The sequence below is a fragment of the Salmo salar genome, chromosome 04, assembly GCF_965601325.2.
Source record: "Salmo salar chromosome 04, fSalSal1, whole genome shotgun sequence".
NCBI lineage: Eukaryota > Metazoa > Chordata > Actinopteri > Salmoniformes > Salmonidae > Salmo > Salmo salar.
The window spans coordinates 15,022,385-15,043,296 of NC_138294.1; the positions used below are offsets into that span (position 1 = coordinate 15,022,385).

Consider the following 20,912-nt stretch of genomic DNA (forward strand, 5'->3'; position numbering starts at 1 on the left):
TTAGAGTTACCAGCCTCAGAAATTGCAGCCAAATAAATGCTACAGAGTTCAAGTAACAGACACACCTCAACATCAACTGTTCAGAGGAGACTGCGTGAATCAGGTCTTCATGGTCCAATTGTTGCAAAGAAACTACTACTAAACGATACCAATGAGAAGAAGAGCCTTGCTTGGGCCAAGAAACACGAGAAATGGACATTAGACTGGCGGAAATTTGTCCTTTGGTCTGATGAGTCCAAATGTGAGATTTTTGGTTCCAACTGCCACGTCTTTCTGAGATGCAGAGTAGGTGAACAGATGATCTGCGCATGTGTAGTTCCCACCGTGAAGCATGAAGGAGGAGGTGTGATGGTGCTTTGCTGGTGACACTGTCTGGGATTTATTTAGAATTCAAGGCACACTTAATCTGGATGGCTACCACAGAATTCTGCAGCGATACACTATCCCATCTGGTTTGCACTTAGTGGGACTATCATTTGTTTTTCAACAGGACAATGATCCAACACAACTCCAGTCTGTGTAAGGGCTATTTGACCAAGAAGGAGAGTGATGGAGTGCTGCATCAGATGACCTGGCCTCCATAATCACCCAACCTCAACCCAATTGAGATGGTTTGGGATGAGCTAGACCACAGAGTGAAGGAAAAGCAGCCAACAAGTGCTCAACATATGTGGAAACTTCTTCAAAACTGTTGCAAAAACATTCCAGGTGAAGCTGGTTGAGAGAATGACAAGAGTGTGCAAAGCTGTCATCAAGGCAAAGTGTGGCTATTTTGAAGAATCTAAAATAAATTTGTTTAAAAAAGATGTTGGTTGTTGTGAGCTCCGAGCTAGTCAGCCAGCCAGAATGTTGGTTACTACATGATTCCATATGTGTAATTTCATAATTTTGATGTCTTCACTATTATTCTACAATGTAGAAAATAGTACAAATAAAGAAAAACCCTTGAATGAGTAGGTGTGTCCAAACTGACAGGTACTGTATATATAATTATAGCTGTGTTGTGGATGAATTTACTTCTGCCAGATGCCTGTTATGAAGTTTTTACACTGAAGAACATTGCGCTCCATTTTTGCCCTTTGAAGACCATTTAAAAAGCTTACAAAACTTCAAAAACGAAAGTAAAAAAACTTCAAGGCTACTTCCTGGAAAATGACGCGTCACTTTCATACTGTATATTGAGGCCATTCGGACACAAACATTTTTCTAAATAAGCTGTCATGGATCCTTCTGACATTTAAGGAAAATGCAAAGCTGAAAACCTTAACAGGTTGCGGGACGGAATGTTCCAAGTCTAGTTTTACACAAATCCAGTGTGTGATGATGCTGGAGCGCTACCATGGTAACTGGGGGCCTACACTCTCCTTTGGTGTGGGTGCTAAAGTATAACTGGTGTGTGTAGGTTTGCTCACAATTCAACAATAACCATGACACCTGTATGGGTGACAATCATATTGCCCTCAGTCTCTTTTTCAGAGACACTATACTAAATTATAAACTGGGTGGTTCGAGCCCTGAATGCTGATTGGCTGACAGCCGTTGTATATAAGACCATATACAACGGATATGATAAAACAGTTATTTTTAACTGTTCTAATTACGTTGGTAACCAGTTTATAACAGCAATAAGGCACCTCAGGGGTTTGTGGTATATGGCCAATATACCACGGCTAAGGGCTGTGTCCAGGCACTCCACCGTGGTATATTGGCCATATACAACACCCCCTCGGGCCTTATTGCTTAAATATACTTCAAGATTCTTGTCTCTAGTGCCTTCTAAGCAACCCTAACCGTTACGTAGAAAAACACTAAACACTAGCAAACTGAACCCAGGCACAAAACCCAAACCCAACACCAAAACGTTCAAACAGAACTCTACCTGTGGCAGCAGCTGTGGGGCGGTTGAATCTGGCCGAGCCGGCCCTCTGAAGGGGGTTCTGGGCCTGCTTGCCTGCTACCTGGCTGGTCACCGCTGGAGTCTTCAGCCCTATGGTAGAGAAATAGTGAAACACCTTGTCAACAGTCAGACTAAACCTAACTGTAGCCTTGTAGCAGAGACTACCAGGTTATAGGGCTAGTGTGGTTTTAGGAAGTAGTATCTGTGTAGTAGTGGAGCTTGGGTCTTGAAGGAGAGCTCAGAGATTTAGCCTCTGTGTCCACCTACTACAGGGTACAAGCTGAGGGTGGATAAATAAACACCTCATAATCACCTGGGCCCAGTTCATCAAAATGTTATCTGGATTTACTCTATTGGATAGGATTAATTCTATAGAAATAGAATTAACAGAACAGAAGAATCATTGACTTGAATGAGGACTCCCGTTCTATTAATTATATTTCTATGCATTTAATCCTATCCGATTGAGGAAATCCAGATAGATAACTGGGCCCTACTCAATGGGAATCGGAGGATGATGGGTCATTTGAGCCACAGGGTTGGAAAACGATTATGTTAAAATAGAAATTTTAGAAATGAGATATAGTTAGATAATCACAAATCAGCTAGTCTGTTGATATGCAGGTAGCCTAGTGGTTAGAGCGTTGGGCCTGTAAACGAAAGGTTGCTGGATTGAATCCCCAAGCTCACAAGGTAAAAATCTGTCATTCTGCCCCTGAGCAAGGCAGTTAGCCCACTGTTCCCCGGGCGCCGAAGACGTGGATGTCAATTATGGCAGACCCCCCCCCCCCCCGCACCTCTCTGATTCAGAGGGGTTGTGTTAAATGCGGAAAACTGACTAGGTATCCCCCTTTATATGGTTTGGTATTTTACAATATAGTGGGACAAAAGGTCTAGATATTTGTGGGAATTAAGTATTCTACCTCGGCGGTGAGTCATTGCAGTGTGTGTGAGAGAAAGAGAGTGTGTGTGAGTCAAAGTTATAGTTGAATTAAGAAAACTGAAACCAATGAGAAAAATCAGACTGACCTAGATACAATGGAATAAACCATCTTGATGCTCATATGTTTACACTTCAACCCAGCAGAAATCCACAGGGAAAATCAACTAGCATACCGACTACTGTATCCATTAACTGTCAGTGGTCACTGCTGCCATGGCAACATGACGTCTCTACAGCAGATGTACTGTACTCCATCTACCCCAAGATAATATTACTCATATCCTGTGGGCCCTTCCAGAGGCCATAGAAATAAACAGAGATTCTATCTAACCAATATGAGGGAGCGCTATATTCATTGACACACATTATAGTGGAGATAAAGTTTATAAATGAACCAATCAGCATTCAGGATTAGACCCACCCGTTGTTTAATCATTGACACACACAGGGACTGTGGTTGGGATTAGACCCACCCGTTGTATAGTCATTGACACACACAGGGACTGAGGTTGGGATTAGACCCACACGTTGTATAATCATTGACACACACAGGGACTGAGGTCGGTTGATAATACAATCCTGGTTCTGTAATATTCCAATCTATGTGGTTCTGTTGGAACAACACACTGGGTCTAATCAGAAGAAACCAACACATTTGAATACAAATATGTCCATATTTTAGCTAAAAGATATTCAAGTCAAGGAGAGGGTGTGGTGTGCAAATCAAAAGCACCAGAGGAGACATCATCATCTGGGTTAAATAAGACTAGTCCATCTGATCCTGATCAGAGAAACACATCACAGAGAGGGAAACTGGGTTAAATAAGACTAGTCCATCTGATCCTGATCAGAGAAACGCATCACAGAGAGGGAAACTGGGTTAAATAAGACTAGTCCATCTGATCCTGATCAGAGAAACGCATCACAGAGAGGGAAACTGGGTTAAATAAGACTAGTCCATCTGATCCTGATCAGAGAAACGCATCACAGAGAGGGAAACTGGGTTAAATAAGACTAGTCCATCTGATCCTGATCAGAGAAACACATCACAGAGAGGGAAACTGGGTTAAATAAGACTAGTCCATCTGATCCTGATCAGAGAAACGCATCACAGAGAGGGAAACTGGGTTAAATAAGACTAGTCCATCTGATCCTGATCAGAGAAACGCATCACAGAGAGGGAAACTGGGTTAAATAAGACTAGTCCATCTGATCCTGATCAGAGAAACGCATCACAGAGAGGGAAACTGGGTTAAATAAGACTAGTCCATCTGATCCTGATCAGAGAAACGCATCACAGAGAGGGAAACTGGGTTAAATAAGACTAGTCCATCTGATCCTGATCAGAGAAACGCATCACAGAGAGGGAAACTGGGTTAAATAAGACTAGTCCATCTGATCCTGATCAGAGGAACGCATCACAGAGAGGGAAACTGACTCATTAGTGAAACTGGCTAGTGATGGTGAGCATGTTTAGACACGTCTGCACATGTTTAAATGCTAACTATGCTTAGACCATCAAAACTAAAGTGATAGGCTTCAAAATCAAAAGGTTAGTGAGTGAAAGTAAGTATACACCAAGGATATGCGAAAGTATTGTGTGTGTGTGTGTGTGTGTGTGTGTGTGTGTGTGTGTGTGTGTGTGTGTGTGTGTGTGTGTGTTCACCTGTTGCGGTGCTTCTCCCTGGTAGTGAGGGGGCTCTGGTTCGGAACCCCAGTGGCCTGGTAGTGGTGGGGGCCTTAATCGACCCCTGGCTTCCCCCTGGAGCTGTAGGCTGGCTGGGCCTCTCATCTGGCTTACAGCCCCCCACCACTGGAGCTGGGACTAGGACAGAGAAAGACAGGGATGATCAGTTAATACTAGAATTAAGAACAAACTAATACAAATATAGTCTACTAACCACTTGGAAATAGACTGGAACTCATTCAAACCTCACTCAACTACATTGGGTTTAGTTGAGTTGTTCAATACTCAAAGATGATTGGCTCGCACGTGCAACTTCAGCACACACAACATTCTATAATAGAATTGTGTTACTTGACGTGTATCTTTTTTGACACGGAAAGACCCAAACGGCGCTCCATACTTCAATACTGAAAGATGATAGTTCTACAGTATCAAAACTGAAATGGTCTCCGTTGTGAATAGGCGTGTGTGGGCACATAGCGAACCTCTCACTGCCCAAACGTAAAAAAGAATGAACGCTGTTTACATGGCATAATTCCCCTCGTTAAGCTAAATGCACATAACACCAATTACCTACCAAAAAGGGGAATAATCTCTGGTCCTAATTATCTACATGATTGCAATCAGACTACTGATTACGAATGTCTCAAAACGCTGCATAAACAATATTATCTGCATTAGCGACAGCCGCCTGTAGCACAATTAGAGCAACGGGAAACGAGTATGTTGATGTAGTTAAGGCGCAATGGTAGATTGATTTGAGTGATCACTGTGTGTGTGTGTGTGTGATTAGTTCCTCTGTAAACAGAGGCGACGCGTCGCCATAGCAACAGTATCTTGGTCGTCATCCGATCACCATGACAACAGTAGCCATAGGTCTTCTACCTCGGCGCTGAGTCATTGCAGTGTGAGAGCGAGAAAGAGAGAGAGAGCGTGTGAAAGTGTGCATGTGTGGAGAGAGCGCGAGTGTGAGAAGAGTGCATGAGAGCCAGGAGAGCGATGGAGAGGAGAGCGATGGAGAGGAGAGCGATGGAGAGGAGAGCGATGGAGAGGAGAGCGATGGAGAGGAGAGCAAGAAGCAAAGAGTCTCTTTTCTCTACTGTTCTGCCACTAAAGGAATTCCAGCTTTCAAAGAAATTCCTACAGCAGGTCTCATCCATGTCTTCATCTCTCTTTGTCATCCCCCCTTTCCCCTCCTCCCCATTCCCCTCCTCTTTCTCTTCAACAGAGTGGTGGCTGTACTGTAGCGAACAAAGACAGCCATTGACCACCTATCCCCATTTAGACCAAGTCACACAGGGAGGTCATGTGATGCTGTTGATAGTATTATTCAGACGCATCACATCAAACCAACAGAATACTGGGCTATCATATGAAACTATTAGATAGTAAAAGAAACCTCACTCTCAGCGTGTTGGGTGTTCATTTCCATATAGATTTCCTGATAAACTGAGATACAGCAGCTGTACATGATCCAGTATTGAGTGGTTCAGGGTAGCAAGCCAACACTGTGGTGGAGCTGATGAACACCTCTAGGGACATTACATCAGTCCTGACAGCAGACTACAGCAGGTCTCTACTATAAGCATGTAGACTTTCTGGAAACGGATATTTACTCCCTGAAATGAGTTAAATACATGTGTATGAGTAAGAGTCAGCTCTCACCCTCCTCCACTCACACCTCCATCTTCCCCAACACACAACCACCCTCCTCCTCCACCTCTCCAGCAGCTACAGTAGATATAGAGAGGAGGACCAGATGTAATCCAGAGGTTTATGATGCCGTCCAGACAAAGCCCCCTGGATATGTGGGTCGGGAGAGTACCTTGTCCGCCTCTCTGATCACACACACACACACACACACACACACACACACACACACACACACACACACACACACACACACACACACACACACACACACACACACACACACACACACACACACACACACACACACACACACACACACACACACACACACACACACACACACACACACACACACACACACCCTGGGCAGATGTGAACTCTGACCTCGATGGCGAAAGCAGGAATGCCACATGGACATTCTCTTCAGAGTCAAACGGCAGGGGAGACTGATGGAATTGTCACGGGAGGTCAGAAGAGAGTGTGTGTGTGTCTGAGAGAGCTAGTGGCAAGAGGAGGATGTGAATCACCAGCAACAGGAAGACCACACCAATGAAAACCACCAGTGTGTTTGTGTGAAGGCCTTCTGTGGTTCCCGCAATGTAGGAAGAATAACTCGGCACACACAGTCTCACACACACGCAGTCTCACGTTTGCTGGAGGCTGCTGGAGATCCATTACTCTCACTGGCGGCGCTGCCCAGAGAAGAGGAGCTAAGGCTTGTGGGTAGGTTCTTCACGGGCAGTTTGGACGCAGCGGCGGCAGCCGAAGGCCGAGCAGGACCTAACCCCTGGTTGACGGATGGCTTTGGGTTAGAGGTCACCACAGTAGGCCCAGGCAATCCCGAGGGTCTGTCTGTGACACGTGGCTTGGGGATACCTGGGAAATGTAGGAAAGGACCAAAAGGGTTCATCAGTTTCAGGTATTGGGAGAAGTAGTCACGTCTGTATCAGTAAATGAATCAATGTCCATAATATTAATATGTCAGTACACGGAAAATTCTAACATAAGATATCAGTATCATATCAATTCAAAAGATCAGGGGCAGTATTTATAAGAATGCTGATTTAGGATCAGTTTTGCCTTTAAGATCAAAGCTTTCTCAGCATCTGCAGAACACATACATACTGACTAGTGGTTTGTGTGTATAAACATGCCCTACTAGAAGATAAATATGTATCTAGTGACACAGCTGAGCTAGCAGAGGAAGGATGAATAGGAGAGAGAGACAGAGAGAGCGAGACAGACACAGAGAGACAGACACAGAGAGACAGAGAGAGAGAGAGAGAGAGAGAGAGAGAGAGAGAGAGAGAGAGAGAGAGAGAGAGAGAGAGAGAGAGAGAGAGGGAGAGACAGGAGAGAGAGAGAGAGACAGGGAGAGAGAGAGAGGGAGAGAGAGAGAGAGAGAGAGAGACAGGGAGAGAGGGAGAGACAGGGAGAGAGAGAGAGAGAGAGAGAGAGAGAGAGAGAGAGACAGGGAGAGACAGGGAGAGAGAGAGAGAGAGACGGGAGAGGAGAGAGAGAGAGAGACAGGGAGAGACAGAGAGACAGGGAGAGAGCGAACCCCCCCTGGCACTGCGTACATACAGAGAGGCGTGTAGAGAAGTGCCCATATCAGCACAAAGTAAGTAGACATACTGTAGGGTGGTGACATTGATGGATCAGCAAGTTTTAGACAAGCTCTCTCTCTCACACACACACAGGTTAGGGTGCAGAGATTTGGCTCCAGTGTGAGGTGAATGAGGTTTGTGACCTCCAGTCAAAGGTTCTGAAATAGAACAGGGTTGGTCTTTCACAGAGACAGGGGTTATGTTCCTATTGGCTGGCCCCTGTAGCGTTGCTGAATACCATGTAGTGACTGGGCCGCGTCTCCTTAACATAATAAACTGCGGTGACGCTAACAGCACTGTCTAATAACATGATATGAACTATCTGGATACATGGCTAGTCTTACACCTCAGAGCAGACCTGGGCCATGTTCAGTGGGCCACAACGTAACAACACATGTGGCGACACGTGCCTAGTTAAATAAAGGTTAAATTAAAAAAAATGTAAACACGGAAACTAAATTCTTAGTCTTATGGTACAAGTTAATTAAGTACTTTCCCGTTTCACTCTGTTTCAAATAGTTTCTACTAGCTGATATTGAACAGGACCCTGGATCATAAAGGCTATTCCAGATACTTTCAAATACTTGAGCTGCGTTTGGATTTAGCGCCCACACAAGATGAGTCACACGCACAACGCTAATACTTTCTGACATATTCATTTGACCAATGTCTGGTACAATGTCTGTCAATGACCCACGGAGCCTAATGCTGTAGTTTAAATTGACCCAGGTCTGGTAACCCCTGGGCTGTTCTCTAGGGGAGGGGGAGGGCTTGGTGGGGACTAACACATCCTCCTCCTCCACTCCTCCTTTCCTTTTTCTTTTTTCCAGTACTTAATCAAAACATGCTTCCCTATCAGTAGGAACACCTCCCCAAGGACCTATGGCTCTTTCCTTTTCACACCACTGCCCTGTGTGTGTGTGTGTGTGTGTGTGTGTGTGTGTGTGTGTGTGTGTGTGTGTGTGTGTGTGTGTGTGTGTGATGTGTGTGTGTGTGTGTGTGTGTGAGAGAGAGAGACAATAGCAGAGATGTTGTTTGTGCGTGTCAAAACTCAAGGATGTGTACATGTGTATCCAGGACAACGCCCTGAGTGGACCTGTGGGTTTCGCCACCGTCGGCTTTGCTCATCAGAGACAGGAAAGAGAGGAAGAGCACTGCTGTGTAGAGATTAGTAGTAGGATAACAATGATCTACTGTATGGTCAGTTTGACGGTTTCCCTCATGATGGTCAGGGTTAGGACTGGAGCAGGGCAAGCTGGTCCTGGATCTGTGTGTACAGGAAACGTCTAGCTCAAGCTGTTGGATAGTTCAGTAACACCACTGAATAGACCTCCTGTGTACCGTTTTAATTACTGCAGTACCACCAAAATAGCCCTTTGGTATACTGAGTGTATAATACAGTATGTATTAGCTGTCAAACATTAGGAACACCTTCCAAATATTGAGTTGCCCTTTTGCCCTCAGAACAGCCTCGATTCGTCCTCTACAGTACAAGGTGTTGAAAGTGTTTCACAGAGATGCTGGCCCATGTTGAGTCCAATGCTTCCCACAGTTGTGTCAAGTTGGCTGGATGTCCTTTGGGTGTTGGACCATTCTTGATACATACGAGAAAACTTTAGAGAGTGAAAAACCCAGCATCGCTGCAGTTCTTGATACAAACCAGTGTGCCTGGCACCTACTACGATACCCCGTTCAAAGGCACTTAAATATTTTGTCTTGCCCATTCACCCTCTGAATGGCACACATACACAATCCATGTCTCAAGGCTTAAAAATCCTTCTTCATCTACACTGATTGAAGTGGATTTAACAAGTGACATCAATAACGGATCATAGCTTTCACCTGGATTCACCTGGTCAGCCTACGTCATGGAAAGAGCATAATGTTTTGTACACTCAGTGTATAATTGAGAACTTATAGCTGTGTTGATTGCCTGAATGTCTTAGGAAGATACACATATACATGTTTATGTTACCTAGGCAACATTAGGAGTTGTGTGTTCACCTTGCGGTGAGTGTTTACAACAAGGTAAGAATGAACACAAGAACAAGCATGTCGTTGAACACAAGCATGTTGCCTCAGTAACCACATAAGACATTAGGCCAAGCACGCCTCCAACTCAATCATCAAGTTTGGAGACGACACAACAGTAGTGGGCTTGATTACCAACAACGACGAGACCGGTGAGGGCTCTGGGAGAGTGGTGCCAGCAAAATAACCTCTCACTCAACAAAACAACAAAGGAGATGACCGTGGACTTCAGGAAACAGCAGAGGGAGCACCCCCATATCCACATCGAATGGACCGCAGTGGAGAAGGTGGAAAGATTCAAGTTCCTGGGCGTACTCATCACTGACCAACTGAAATGGTCCACCCACACAGACAATGTGGTGAAGATAAAGCAACATCGCCTCTTCAACCTCAGGAGGCTGAAAAAAATTTGGCTTGGCACCTAAAATCCTCTCAAACTTTTACAGATGCAGAATTGAGAGCATCCTGTCAGGCTGTATCACCTCCTGGTACGGCAATGTTCTTTACACCAAACCAACTGGCAGTGTGGTGCCAGGACAACAACCTCTCCCTCAATGTGAGCAAGACAAAGGAGCTGATTGTGGACTACAGGAAAAGACGGGCTAAACAGGCCCCCATGAACATCGATGGGGCTGTAGTGGAGCGGGTCGAGTGTTTCAAGATCCTTGGTGTCCACATCACTAACAAACTATCATGGTCCAAACACACCAAGACAGTTGTGAAGAGGGCACGACAAAACCTTTTCCCCCTCAGGAGACTGAAAAGATTTGACATGAGTCCCCAGATCCTCAAAAAGTTCTACAGTTGCACCATCGAGAGCATCCTGACCGGTTGCATCACTGCCTGGTATGGAAACTGCTTGGCATCTGAACGTAAGGCGCTACAGAGGGTAGTGCAAATGGCCCAGTACATCCCTGGGGCCAAGCTTCCTGCAATCCAGGACCTATAATAGGCGGTGTCAGAGGAAAGCCCATAAAATTGTCAGAGACTCCAGTCACCCAAGTTAGACTGTTTTCTCTGCTACCGCACGGCAAGCGGTACCGGAGCACCAAGTCTAGGACCAAAAGGCTCCTCAACAGCTTCTACCCCCAAGCCATAAGACTGCTGAACAATTAATCAAATGGCCACCGGACTATTACATTGAACCCCCCCTACCCGTTGTCTACCTACCCGTTCCAAGTGGAAAAACACTCTACTTTCTTTTTTCAGACAGAAATAACACCATTCTCCATTCACTGTCATTTACAACTTGATAAGAGCTATTTATAAGAGCTAGGTAAATGAGTCATCCGTTTGGGTCAGGGGATTGTAAATATAAATGACTTGTTTTAGATCTATTTTACATTATATTCGCTGGAGACAAACGTTAAACCAGTCACTTGGCAGCAACCTGAAGCATTATCAACAAATCAACTTTCCCACAGTTAAGTTTATGAAATGCTTTGGCATTATTCCGAATTTTAATTGTACCGCATTTTAACTCGCAGGGATGGTTACTCTCGAATGTCTTAATTATAGGCTACCCCGACTTTCTCTGTTTTCTATTTCTATCATGTTAAATATTAGCCACTATCAGTATCTGTCACGTTCGTCATAATAATGATGGTCGGACCAAGGCGCAGCGTGAGTAGCATTCCACATAATTTACTATAAAGTGAAGCTTTATGCAAATACAAAAAACAAATAAAGAATAAACGAACCGTGACTACAATTTAAAGCAAACAAGCAACTAAACATAAACAAACAATACCCCATAACCCACAGGTGGAAAGAATTCTACTTAAGTATGATCCCCAATTAGAGACAATGATTACCAGCTGCCTCTAATTGGGAATCATACAAATCACCAACATAAAAATCAAACCTAGAACCCCACATAGAAAATATAAACTAGAACAAACCCCTAGTCATGTCCTGACCTACTCTACCATAGAAAATAAAGGCTTTCTATGGTCAGGACGTGACAGTATCGACCGTCAGTAGACCTAATAACCACACATATTCAACCGCCAATTTACTGTTAGTTCCCTTCAGGTGGTATAGTCTATATTATCATTCCATTTAATTCCATTGTTTAGTTTACATTCATTTTCTTCCTCTGTAAACGCCGTCACGTCCGTATGGTTGCTGAGGATCATTAGTTTCAGTTGATCAAATTTATGAATATTTTTTTTACATGTAGGCTAAGTAAACTGTTATGGAGTGGAGTGCAGGCCAAGCCGTAACAGTTAGAACCGGATGGTTAGTGGAGGCTATAGGTGAGGGTATAGCCTACTATTGTACATTATTCTCCCTTGTTATAACTCTATGGACACTAATCATGCAACATTACCATGGGTTGACAAACTGAAGGTGGCAATTTTCAGGATGAATCAAACCACAGTATTTTTGATTAAAGGCTCTCCAAACCTGTTTTATGACTCAAATACTTTCTTAACCCTAAATAATTGACAAAATCAGACTATTTTTAAAATCTGCCAATTGGTGCTAAAACGGGGTGGCAGGTAGCCTAACGATTAAGAGCGTTGGGCCATTAACCGAAAGGTCGCTGGTTCAAGTCCCCGTCCAGACTATGTGAAAAATCTGCCGACGTGCCATTGAGCAAGGCACTTAACCCTAATTGCTCCTGTAAGTCACTCTGGATAAAAGCGTCTGCTGAATGACTAAAATGTAAATGTAAAACAGAGATGAAAATACATTCAATTTGGATGGCTTTCTTTCATTGTTCCCTAATATTCTGAACCTGTTCTCTCCATATAGTCTAGTGAGTTGGTCAACAGAATTCTAAATCAAAAGATACACCGTATTTAAAGGGATGGCTTAAGATAAATGTACTGAAACCCCCATTGAATGAAAATGCCACGAGAAAATCTGTTGGCCAGCAAGTGGGAGGCTTTTCAGCGGTTGAAGAAAATGTATTCAGCCACACCTGCAGAGCGCGTTGTGTGTGAATACCAAACACTGAGAAGTGCATAGGAAAGGCGTACATTTTCTACATCTGAAGACTAGATGGAAGACAACATGTTGATGTCTCGCGTAACTAAGACTACGTCCCAAAAGACAGCCTATTCCCTATGTAGTGGACTACTTTTTACCAGGGCTCATATGGCTTTTGTCAAAAGCAGTGCACTATATAGGGAATAGGGTGGCATTTGGGACTTACTCCCAATGACCCTCGTCACGCTAACAGTAGTCTCAATTTCCTCACACAAGAAAAGCCTTTTGTGTGTATGGGGACCAAGAGAACCAAACATTAGATCCAACCCCTCTGGCAGAAGGAAGAGAGGACCCGAAAAAAGGAAGGAGAGAAAGACCCAAAAAGAGAGAGCGAGAGAGAGAGAGAGAGAGAGAGGTTGCATATGCTTTTCAACTTCCTCTGAGGACACACAGAGGGAAGTTAGAGTAAAATTAGATCGCAGACACGCATGGTCACACGCACAGCACACAGTCAGTCTCCCATTTTAAATGGCTTGTAAAAGATGCAGTAGGTTACATGTGGTGAGGGAACATGATGAGAGAGAGAGTGAGATGAAAATAGAGAGAGAGCAAGTTATCTTATGTAACTCTGCGCAGAACTGAGACAGACCCAAGCAAAAACACACTGGAGATCGACACACACACACTCTTGCGCAGCTAACCTTGTGAGGACATACAATTCAGTCCCATTCAAAATCCTATTTTCCTTAACCCCTAACCCGTACCTTAACCCTAAACCTAACACTAGCTCCTAACCCTAAAACTAACCATAGCTCCTAACCCTAATTCTAACTAGAGGTCGACCGATTATGATTTTTCAACGCCGATACACATACATACATATATATATATATATATATATAAAAAAATATATTATAATAATTTAAAAAAATAAAAAATAAAAATATTCGGTATTGGCTTTTTTGGCCCTCCATTAATCGGTATCGGCGTTTAAAAATCATTTAGTCATAATCAGACATTTAGTCTCAAATCAATTATGAAACATGTTCAATTTGGTTTAAATAATGCAAAAACAGTGTTTGAGAAGAAAATATGTGCCATGTAAAAAAGCTAAAGTTTAAGTTCCTTGCTCAGAACATGGGAACATATGAAAGCTGGTGGTTCCTATTAACATGAGCCTTCAATATTCCCAGTTAAGAAGTTTAAGGTTGTAGTTATTATAGGAATTATAGGACTATTTCTCTCTATACCATTTGTATTTCATATACCTTTGACTATTGGATGTTCTTAAAGGCACTATTGTATTGCCAGCCTAATCTCGGGAGTTTATAGGCTTGAAGTCATAAACAGCGCTGTGCTTGAAGCATTGCGAAGAGCTGCTGGCAAACACAAGAAAGTGCTGTTTGAATGAATGCTTATGAGCCTGCTGCTGCATACCACCGCTCAGTCAGACTGCTCTATCAAATATCAAATCATATACTTAATTATAATAAACACACAGAAATACAAGCCTTAGGTCATTAATAGTCAAATCCGGAAACTATCACTTCAAAAACAAAACGTTTATTCTTTCAGTGAAATACGGAACCGTTCCGTATTTTATCGAACGGGTGGCATCTCTAAGTCTAAATATTGGTGTTACATTGCGCGACCTTCAATGTCATGTCATAATTATGTAAAATTCTGGCAAATTAATTACGGTCTTTGTTAGGAAGAAATGGTCTTCACACAGTTCGCAACGAGCCAGGCGGCCCAAACTGCTGCATATACCCTCACTCTGCTTGCACAGAACGCAAGAGAAGTGACAATTTCCATAGTTAATATTGCCTGGTAACATGAATTTCTTTTAACTAAATATGCAGGTTTAAAAATATATACTTGTGTATAAGGCATTGATGTTTATGGTTAGGTACATTGGTGCAACGACAGTGCTTTTTTCGCAAATGCGCTTGTTAAATCAACACCCGTTTGGCAAAGTTGGCTGTGATTCGATAATAGATTAACAGGCACCGCATTGATTATTTGCAACGCAGGACAAGCTAGTTAAACTAGTAATACCATCAACCATATGTAGTTAACTAGTGATTATGTTAAGGTTGATTGTTTTTTATAAGATAAGTTTAATGCTAGCTAGCAACTTACCTTGGCTCCTTGCAGCCACAAGGTCCTTTTGATGCTGCACTCGCGTAACAGGTGCTCAGCCTGCCACTCAGTCTTCTCATGGAGTGCAATGTAATCGGCCATAATCGGTGTCCAAAAATGCCGATTACCGATTGTTATGAAAACTTGAAATCGGCCATGCCGATTAATCAGTCGACCTTTAATTCTAACCCTAACACTAATTCTAACCTTAACCCTAAACCCCATAGAAATAGCATTTGACCTCGTGGGAACTAACAAAATGTCCCCAATTAGTCAAATTTTTGTTTGTTTACTATTCTTGGGGGGACTTCTGGTTATACACGTACACACACAATCTCTGTTGCTCCATTTGTTTGTTTCTGTCTGATTGTCTTGTTCTGATTGTATGTATGTGTGTGTGTGTGTGTGTGTGTGTGTGTGTGTGTGTGTGTGAGTGCGTATGGAGCGTGCGTGTGTGTGATACGTACGAGTGTGTGTCTTGTTTACCCAAACCAGAGTGTGTGTTTAAGTGCCCTCATCTCTGCAGCAGCAGGAAATGAGCAGGCTGACACTGCAGAACTGAGAATGCCTTTCACATTCCACTACACCTCGCACGCACGCACGCACGCACGCACACACGCACGCACGCACGCACGAACACACGCACCCACAGTTTCAAGTCTCTACACACACAGCAATGTCTGTTCTCTACACTTTGTCATTTATACACTTTATCAAGTTGCTGACAGATAGAAAGGCGTGTGTGTGTGTGTGTGTGTGTGTGTGTGTGTGTGTGTGTGTGTGTGTGTAGTCACCAGCTGGCTGACTTGGTCGTCCTCTCGGTGGAGACACACTCCCAGTGGTCTGGCCGTCCTTCCCCGTCGTAGGAGGAGCGGGAGGGGGCAGCCTGGAGCCAAAACTCCCTCCTTCTGGAGCTGGAGAGGTGGGAGACAGGGAGGGTCCCCCGGTGTTGCTCGCTCCCCCGGCCCCCCTGCCCTTGACCTGGGGCAGCTGCCTGACCGATGAGGGCCCCAGCTTGGAGGAGACCTTCTGCAGAAAGAGCTGTCGTTTAGTTACCGCGTCCCAGCCCATTGGGCCCAGCTCGGAGCTGCGCACCGAGACCATGGTGTTGGCCATTCCAGAGTCGTAGGCAGAAATGTGGAAGTAGACGCACACAGGCAGGAGGAGTGAGAAGGAGGGGGAGGAGAGAGAGAGAGAGAGAGAGAGAGAGAGGAAATAGGAGTAGGCTGGAACTCTGAGGTAAAAAAGTTGCTATTGTACTACATTCCCTCTGGGATTCACTGCAGGGACCAGTTTCTCTCTCCCTCTTTATTCCCTCCCTCTTTATTTCCTCCCCCTCTTTCGTCTTCTGTAAACACAGGGCACATATGGAGTGAGTTTGCCGGAGAGTTGTCAAAGAAAAGACTTGACTACTATAAATGTTCAGACTATTCTTACGCTGTTCCGAACAGTTTGACAAATGGCTTTTGCCTTCATATGAGAAGTGTCTGAGAAACAAATCTGTTTCAAACTGAGAATAGAATGTGGCGGAATATTCAACAACCGACGTGTCACACACACACACACACACACACACACGTCAAGACATTCCAACAAAAAAAATGGACTCGCTGCATTTTATGTTGTCATTCAACAGAACCCCAAAACTGTGTTCAATGTTCAGCAGTATACTGCAGTGAATGATACAGTTTACTGCAGTGAATGATACAGTTTACTGCAGTGAATGATACAGTTTACATGTAAACCCAAAGCCCTCCTTTAGCCATGGATTACTTAAGCCTGAATAACACCATAGTTAAATCATGTGATGACATGCTCGCAGCCAGACTTGCCTGAGGAACTATTCAATCACGCCACTCACAAACACAGGAAGAGTTGAAACCTGTCAAAGGTTTTAAAGGCAAAATACCAACAACAAACCACTCCCTCACCTAAAACCACTGCTCCCACCGTTTAGAGATGAAACCAGCCTTGGGCTTGGTCTATACACGCGTCATATCATCCTGATAAAGTACAGTATGTTCCTGGTGACTGGAAATCTCAGTCAGTTCACTAACAGGCCCTGTTGTGGATACTAAAAATACATCCTTCCTAACTTCTTGGAGGAAGTCACTGATCTGGCCAAGTTGAATTGGGTGAGGGCAGTCTGGTGTGTGGTCTTATATCATGTGACATGCAGATCAGTGATTACATCAAGGAAGAGAGGGAGGAACGAATGAAAGATTTTCAAACTATTCAAACAGGGCCGAAAATAGAACAACCCCCCCCTCCACACACACACACACACACACACACACACACACACACACACACACACACACACACACACACACACACACACACACACACACACACACACACACACACACACACACACACACACACACACACACACACACACACACACACACACACACACACAGTGTGGGCTACTTACTGTGCCGTTGCTTCTCCTTTGTTCTACAGGTGTCTCACCCCCTGCTCCCTCTGTGGTGTCCTCTGTAGTACCCTCCTCTTCTCCATTTGGGAGACCCTCCACAGGGGTCCTCTGGTGCCCGTCCACAGCCAACTCTGAACCCAGAGAGCTGCTGGAGGTGGAGCGAATGCCATTGGCTAAAGTGTCCTTCCTCCTCTTCTCGGATTGGTTAGAGACTCTGGGCTCTGCGTTTTGATTGGGTCTGGGTTTGGAGCTCTGCTTCAGAGAAGCTACTTTGGTTTGACACAAAGACGACCTTTGCCTTTTGACTCCGTCTGGGGCTTTCTTTTCATTGGCCGGAGCAGTTTTTCCCTGCGTCTGATTGGCTGTTCTGGTTGTAGAGGCGGGCCTGGACATGACCTTAGACTTGACGTTCTTCAGGTCGGGTTTGGGGAACCTCTTGACGTCGGTCCTACCAGGTTTGGATGTCGTGGTGACCGCTGTCTTGGCGATGGTGGCGTTCGGTTTGACCCGAGTTGCACACGGGTGTTCCTTGGTCTTGTGGAAGCCGGGGCTCGCACCTTTGGACCCTTTGTTTGGAGACTGGGGAACGGTAAAGGGGGGCACTGCCAAATCCACACCCTTGGAGACTAGTACTGAGGTGGAGGTCTGGGAGAATACAGTGAAGCCTTCAGAACCTGGAGACACTATAGTCTCACTGAGAAGAACCTCTAGAGCCACACCAGGCTCGGTGTCCGCTGCCTCCACCATGGGGAGAATATCCAGAGTGCAGGCCTCCTCGGGCAGATCCACCCCCACCTGAAGCGCCTCTCTATCGGGCAGATCTGGTGAGCTGTTAGCCCCGGTCTGGAGGTTCTGGAGTTCCATGGTGACGGTCCCAGCATGAGGACTCTTCCTCCCCTCGAGGCCCTTACAGAGGTCAGGCAATGGGGCGGAGTGTGGAGCCTGGATGGGAGCCGTGGTGGAGGGGGAGGCCGTGTCCGAGTCCTCCAGGATGGACACCCCGCTGCTGGGGAGCCGCTCCGAGTCGCTCAGGCTGATTCTCCTCATCACCATGTCCGAGCTCACCGACAGGAACGACGCTTCCTCATCATCTTCAACATCATCATCGTCACCGGGGATCTCCGTGGCCGCCGAGTCCGGAGAAGAGTCCCTTCTCCCACCGCTGTTGCTCGCCACACTGCTAACGTTGTCATGGAGATCGCCTTGGCTACCGTTGCTACGCTCTCGTATCCCAGCAATGCTCATGGCGAGGGTCTGGTTGTCGTTCCAGGAGTCCTCATCAGCGTCCACGTAGACGGACACAGAGTTGTCGTTGGATTCCGAGAACTCTGTCTGAGGCAGTTCGCCAGCGGGTGAGATAGCGGCCATTTTGATTTGGGTCGACATCACGCATTCCATGTCGACGTCCAGGCTGCTCAGACTCTGCAGGGAGTCTGGGGAGGAAGAGGAGGAGGAAGAGGAGACAGGAAAGGCATTGCCATTTTGGTCGCCGGTACGAAGGAGGGGGAGCCTCATTCCGGAGCCGTTCATGCCCCCGACGGGGACGCGTTCCCCGGGCTGAGACACACTCATCTCTGGTCTCCGGGAGTGTGTGGGGAAAGCTAATGTCGCTAACTGCTAAAGACCTCAAAACAAGGTCAAACCACGGAGAACTCCATACTTACAACTGTTTATATATGTGGGGAGACGTCTACTGAGCAAGGTGTTTCATTGATTAAAGCTGACTCAGATCAACGCAATACCAGTGATAAGTAGTCAGCAGTCCCTATAGGCCTAGGAGCCACTGAGAGTCACTGAGAGGTAGATATTGAAGTGCACTTTTGGACAAGTGAGGAAGTGAGGAGTGGTCCCATTCTAAGGCCCCTTCAGCTGACCCTTTAGTTCAGTCACTGGAGTGGAGTCCATACTCTTCAGAGCTCCTCCTCTGAAAACCTCTGGAAAACACAACGACAAGGAAACACAGGCATTAATATCATCACAATAAGCAATTTATTATCTCCAATGCTGAAAATACATTATTTGACAGTGTCTACGATATGAACATAACAGTATCATAAAACAGAGACTGAAAGACAGCGAGACAGAGAGACAGACAGAGACAAAAAAATAGACAGCGCGACAGAGAGAACTCTGCTGCCCTCTGTTGGTCAAACACAGGAAGTGATTAAACTGGATATTACACCACAAAAAAATTGCACCACAACACAAAACATTTCAACAAAAGCACACAGTGTACCAACATAACCTAATTAGTTATGATGTGGAAACTCATGTAATGCTTGAATCCCAAATTCAAAAACCTTTCGTCTTGGAAGGACTTTCAAACAACTGATACCCTGCCGTTCATACAGTAGATGGCATTACAATACGCAGGAAGCCATCATAGTTTCCACTAAAAGTCATTCATATGGAGTTAAGAATCTGTTGCCATTCAAACCAATAAGGTCAACCATCTTAGGATGAAATATTGTCCGTAATTAATGAAACTGGCTTTGATACTAATTACCAAGGGGAAAATAAAGACGCAAGTTGGTCTCTGTAGTATTGACAGGGAGGTGTGAGCACTACAAAGAGCCTCACCATAACCGTTCCAGAAATGTCCTTTCATAAAAGCTACAAACAATAGCTCTGTTGAAGTTTAGGCAATGTTAGAAAGGCCATAGACTTACAGTAGAGTGCATCCCAATGGCACCCTATTCCCCTTTTAGTGCACTACTTTTTAGCAGGCCCCATAGGGCTCTCAAAGGTAGTGGTGTAGGGAAGTGTTTCCCAACTCCAGTACCCCTAACAGGACACATTTCTGCTGTAGCCCAGGACAACCACATCTGATTCAACGTGTCAACCAATCATCAAGCCCTCAATGAGCTGAACCAGGTGAGTTTGTCTGGGGGACTACAACAAACATGTGTGCTGTTTAGGGTACTGGAGGACTGGAGTTGGGGAAAACTGCTATAGTGCCGTTTGGGACGTGCCCACAACTCTACAGTACAAGGGTGAATGCAGAGACTAAACTGAATTAAGTGGAGAAACAGAAAAGATCAGGGTGGCATTCATTAGGCACCAAACATCAGAAAACAGACTGAAACATGGCAGGGCGGCCTGAACTTGTCCAATAAGAAACACTTGTTTTTTTGTTGAATGAACACACCCCAGATCTTGTGCACATGATAACGATGAAGGGGAAAGTGTTCGCTTGCTGAGATACTGAAACACCAGATGGAGTCACTATGCTTTTTCCACGTAAACAACAGATATGCAGCAGGTTCCTGAGAGGGAAAGATCCGGAGAGAGAGAGAGAGAGGAACCTCCATTTACCTAGCAGTCCTCTGGGAACACGATGCGAGAGCTTGGTCTAAACGAGGAACAAACTGCAGCTCCATATCCAAAAACTAAGACAGATAGCTTGTGGTATACAGGCTAAAAGAATCCCACCTGCCTGCCTGTCAGAGTGTGTGTGTTAATCTGGGTCAGAGTGAGAATGAGAGGGGCTATTAAAAAGGATGAGTTTTATTTTCATATCCAGGACAGTGCTTCACCAATGAATGGCCCAGTGACAATAGGAAGCCTATAGAGAC

General features: G+C 45.0%; 1 protein-coding gene across 2 annotated transcripts in view; it reads right to left on the reverse strand.

The window, feature by feature from the left end:
- Positions 1–20,912, reverse strand: part of LOC106602190 (uncharacterized) — an 83,592-nt gene that overhangs the window by 37,192 nt on the left and 25,488 nt on the right. For both annotated transcript variants that reach the window (XM_045716428.2, XM_045716427.2), the window contains exons 2-6: positions 17,335–19,271; positions 15,692–15,926; positions 6,829–7,056; positions 4,507–4,665; positions 1,880–1,987 (exon numbers count right to left, since the gene is read on the reverse strand). In XM_045716428.2, coding sequence (XP_045572384.2) covers positions 1,880–1,987; positions 4,507–4,665; positions 6,829–7,056; positions 15,692–15,926; positions 17,335–18,909 — 2,305 coding nt within the window. In that variant the 5' untranslated portion in view covers positions 18,910–19,271. The remainder of the gene's footprint in view (positions 1–1,879; positions 1,988–4,506; positions 4,666–6,828; positions 7,057–15,691; positions 15,927–17,334; positions 19,272–20,912) is intronic.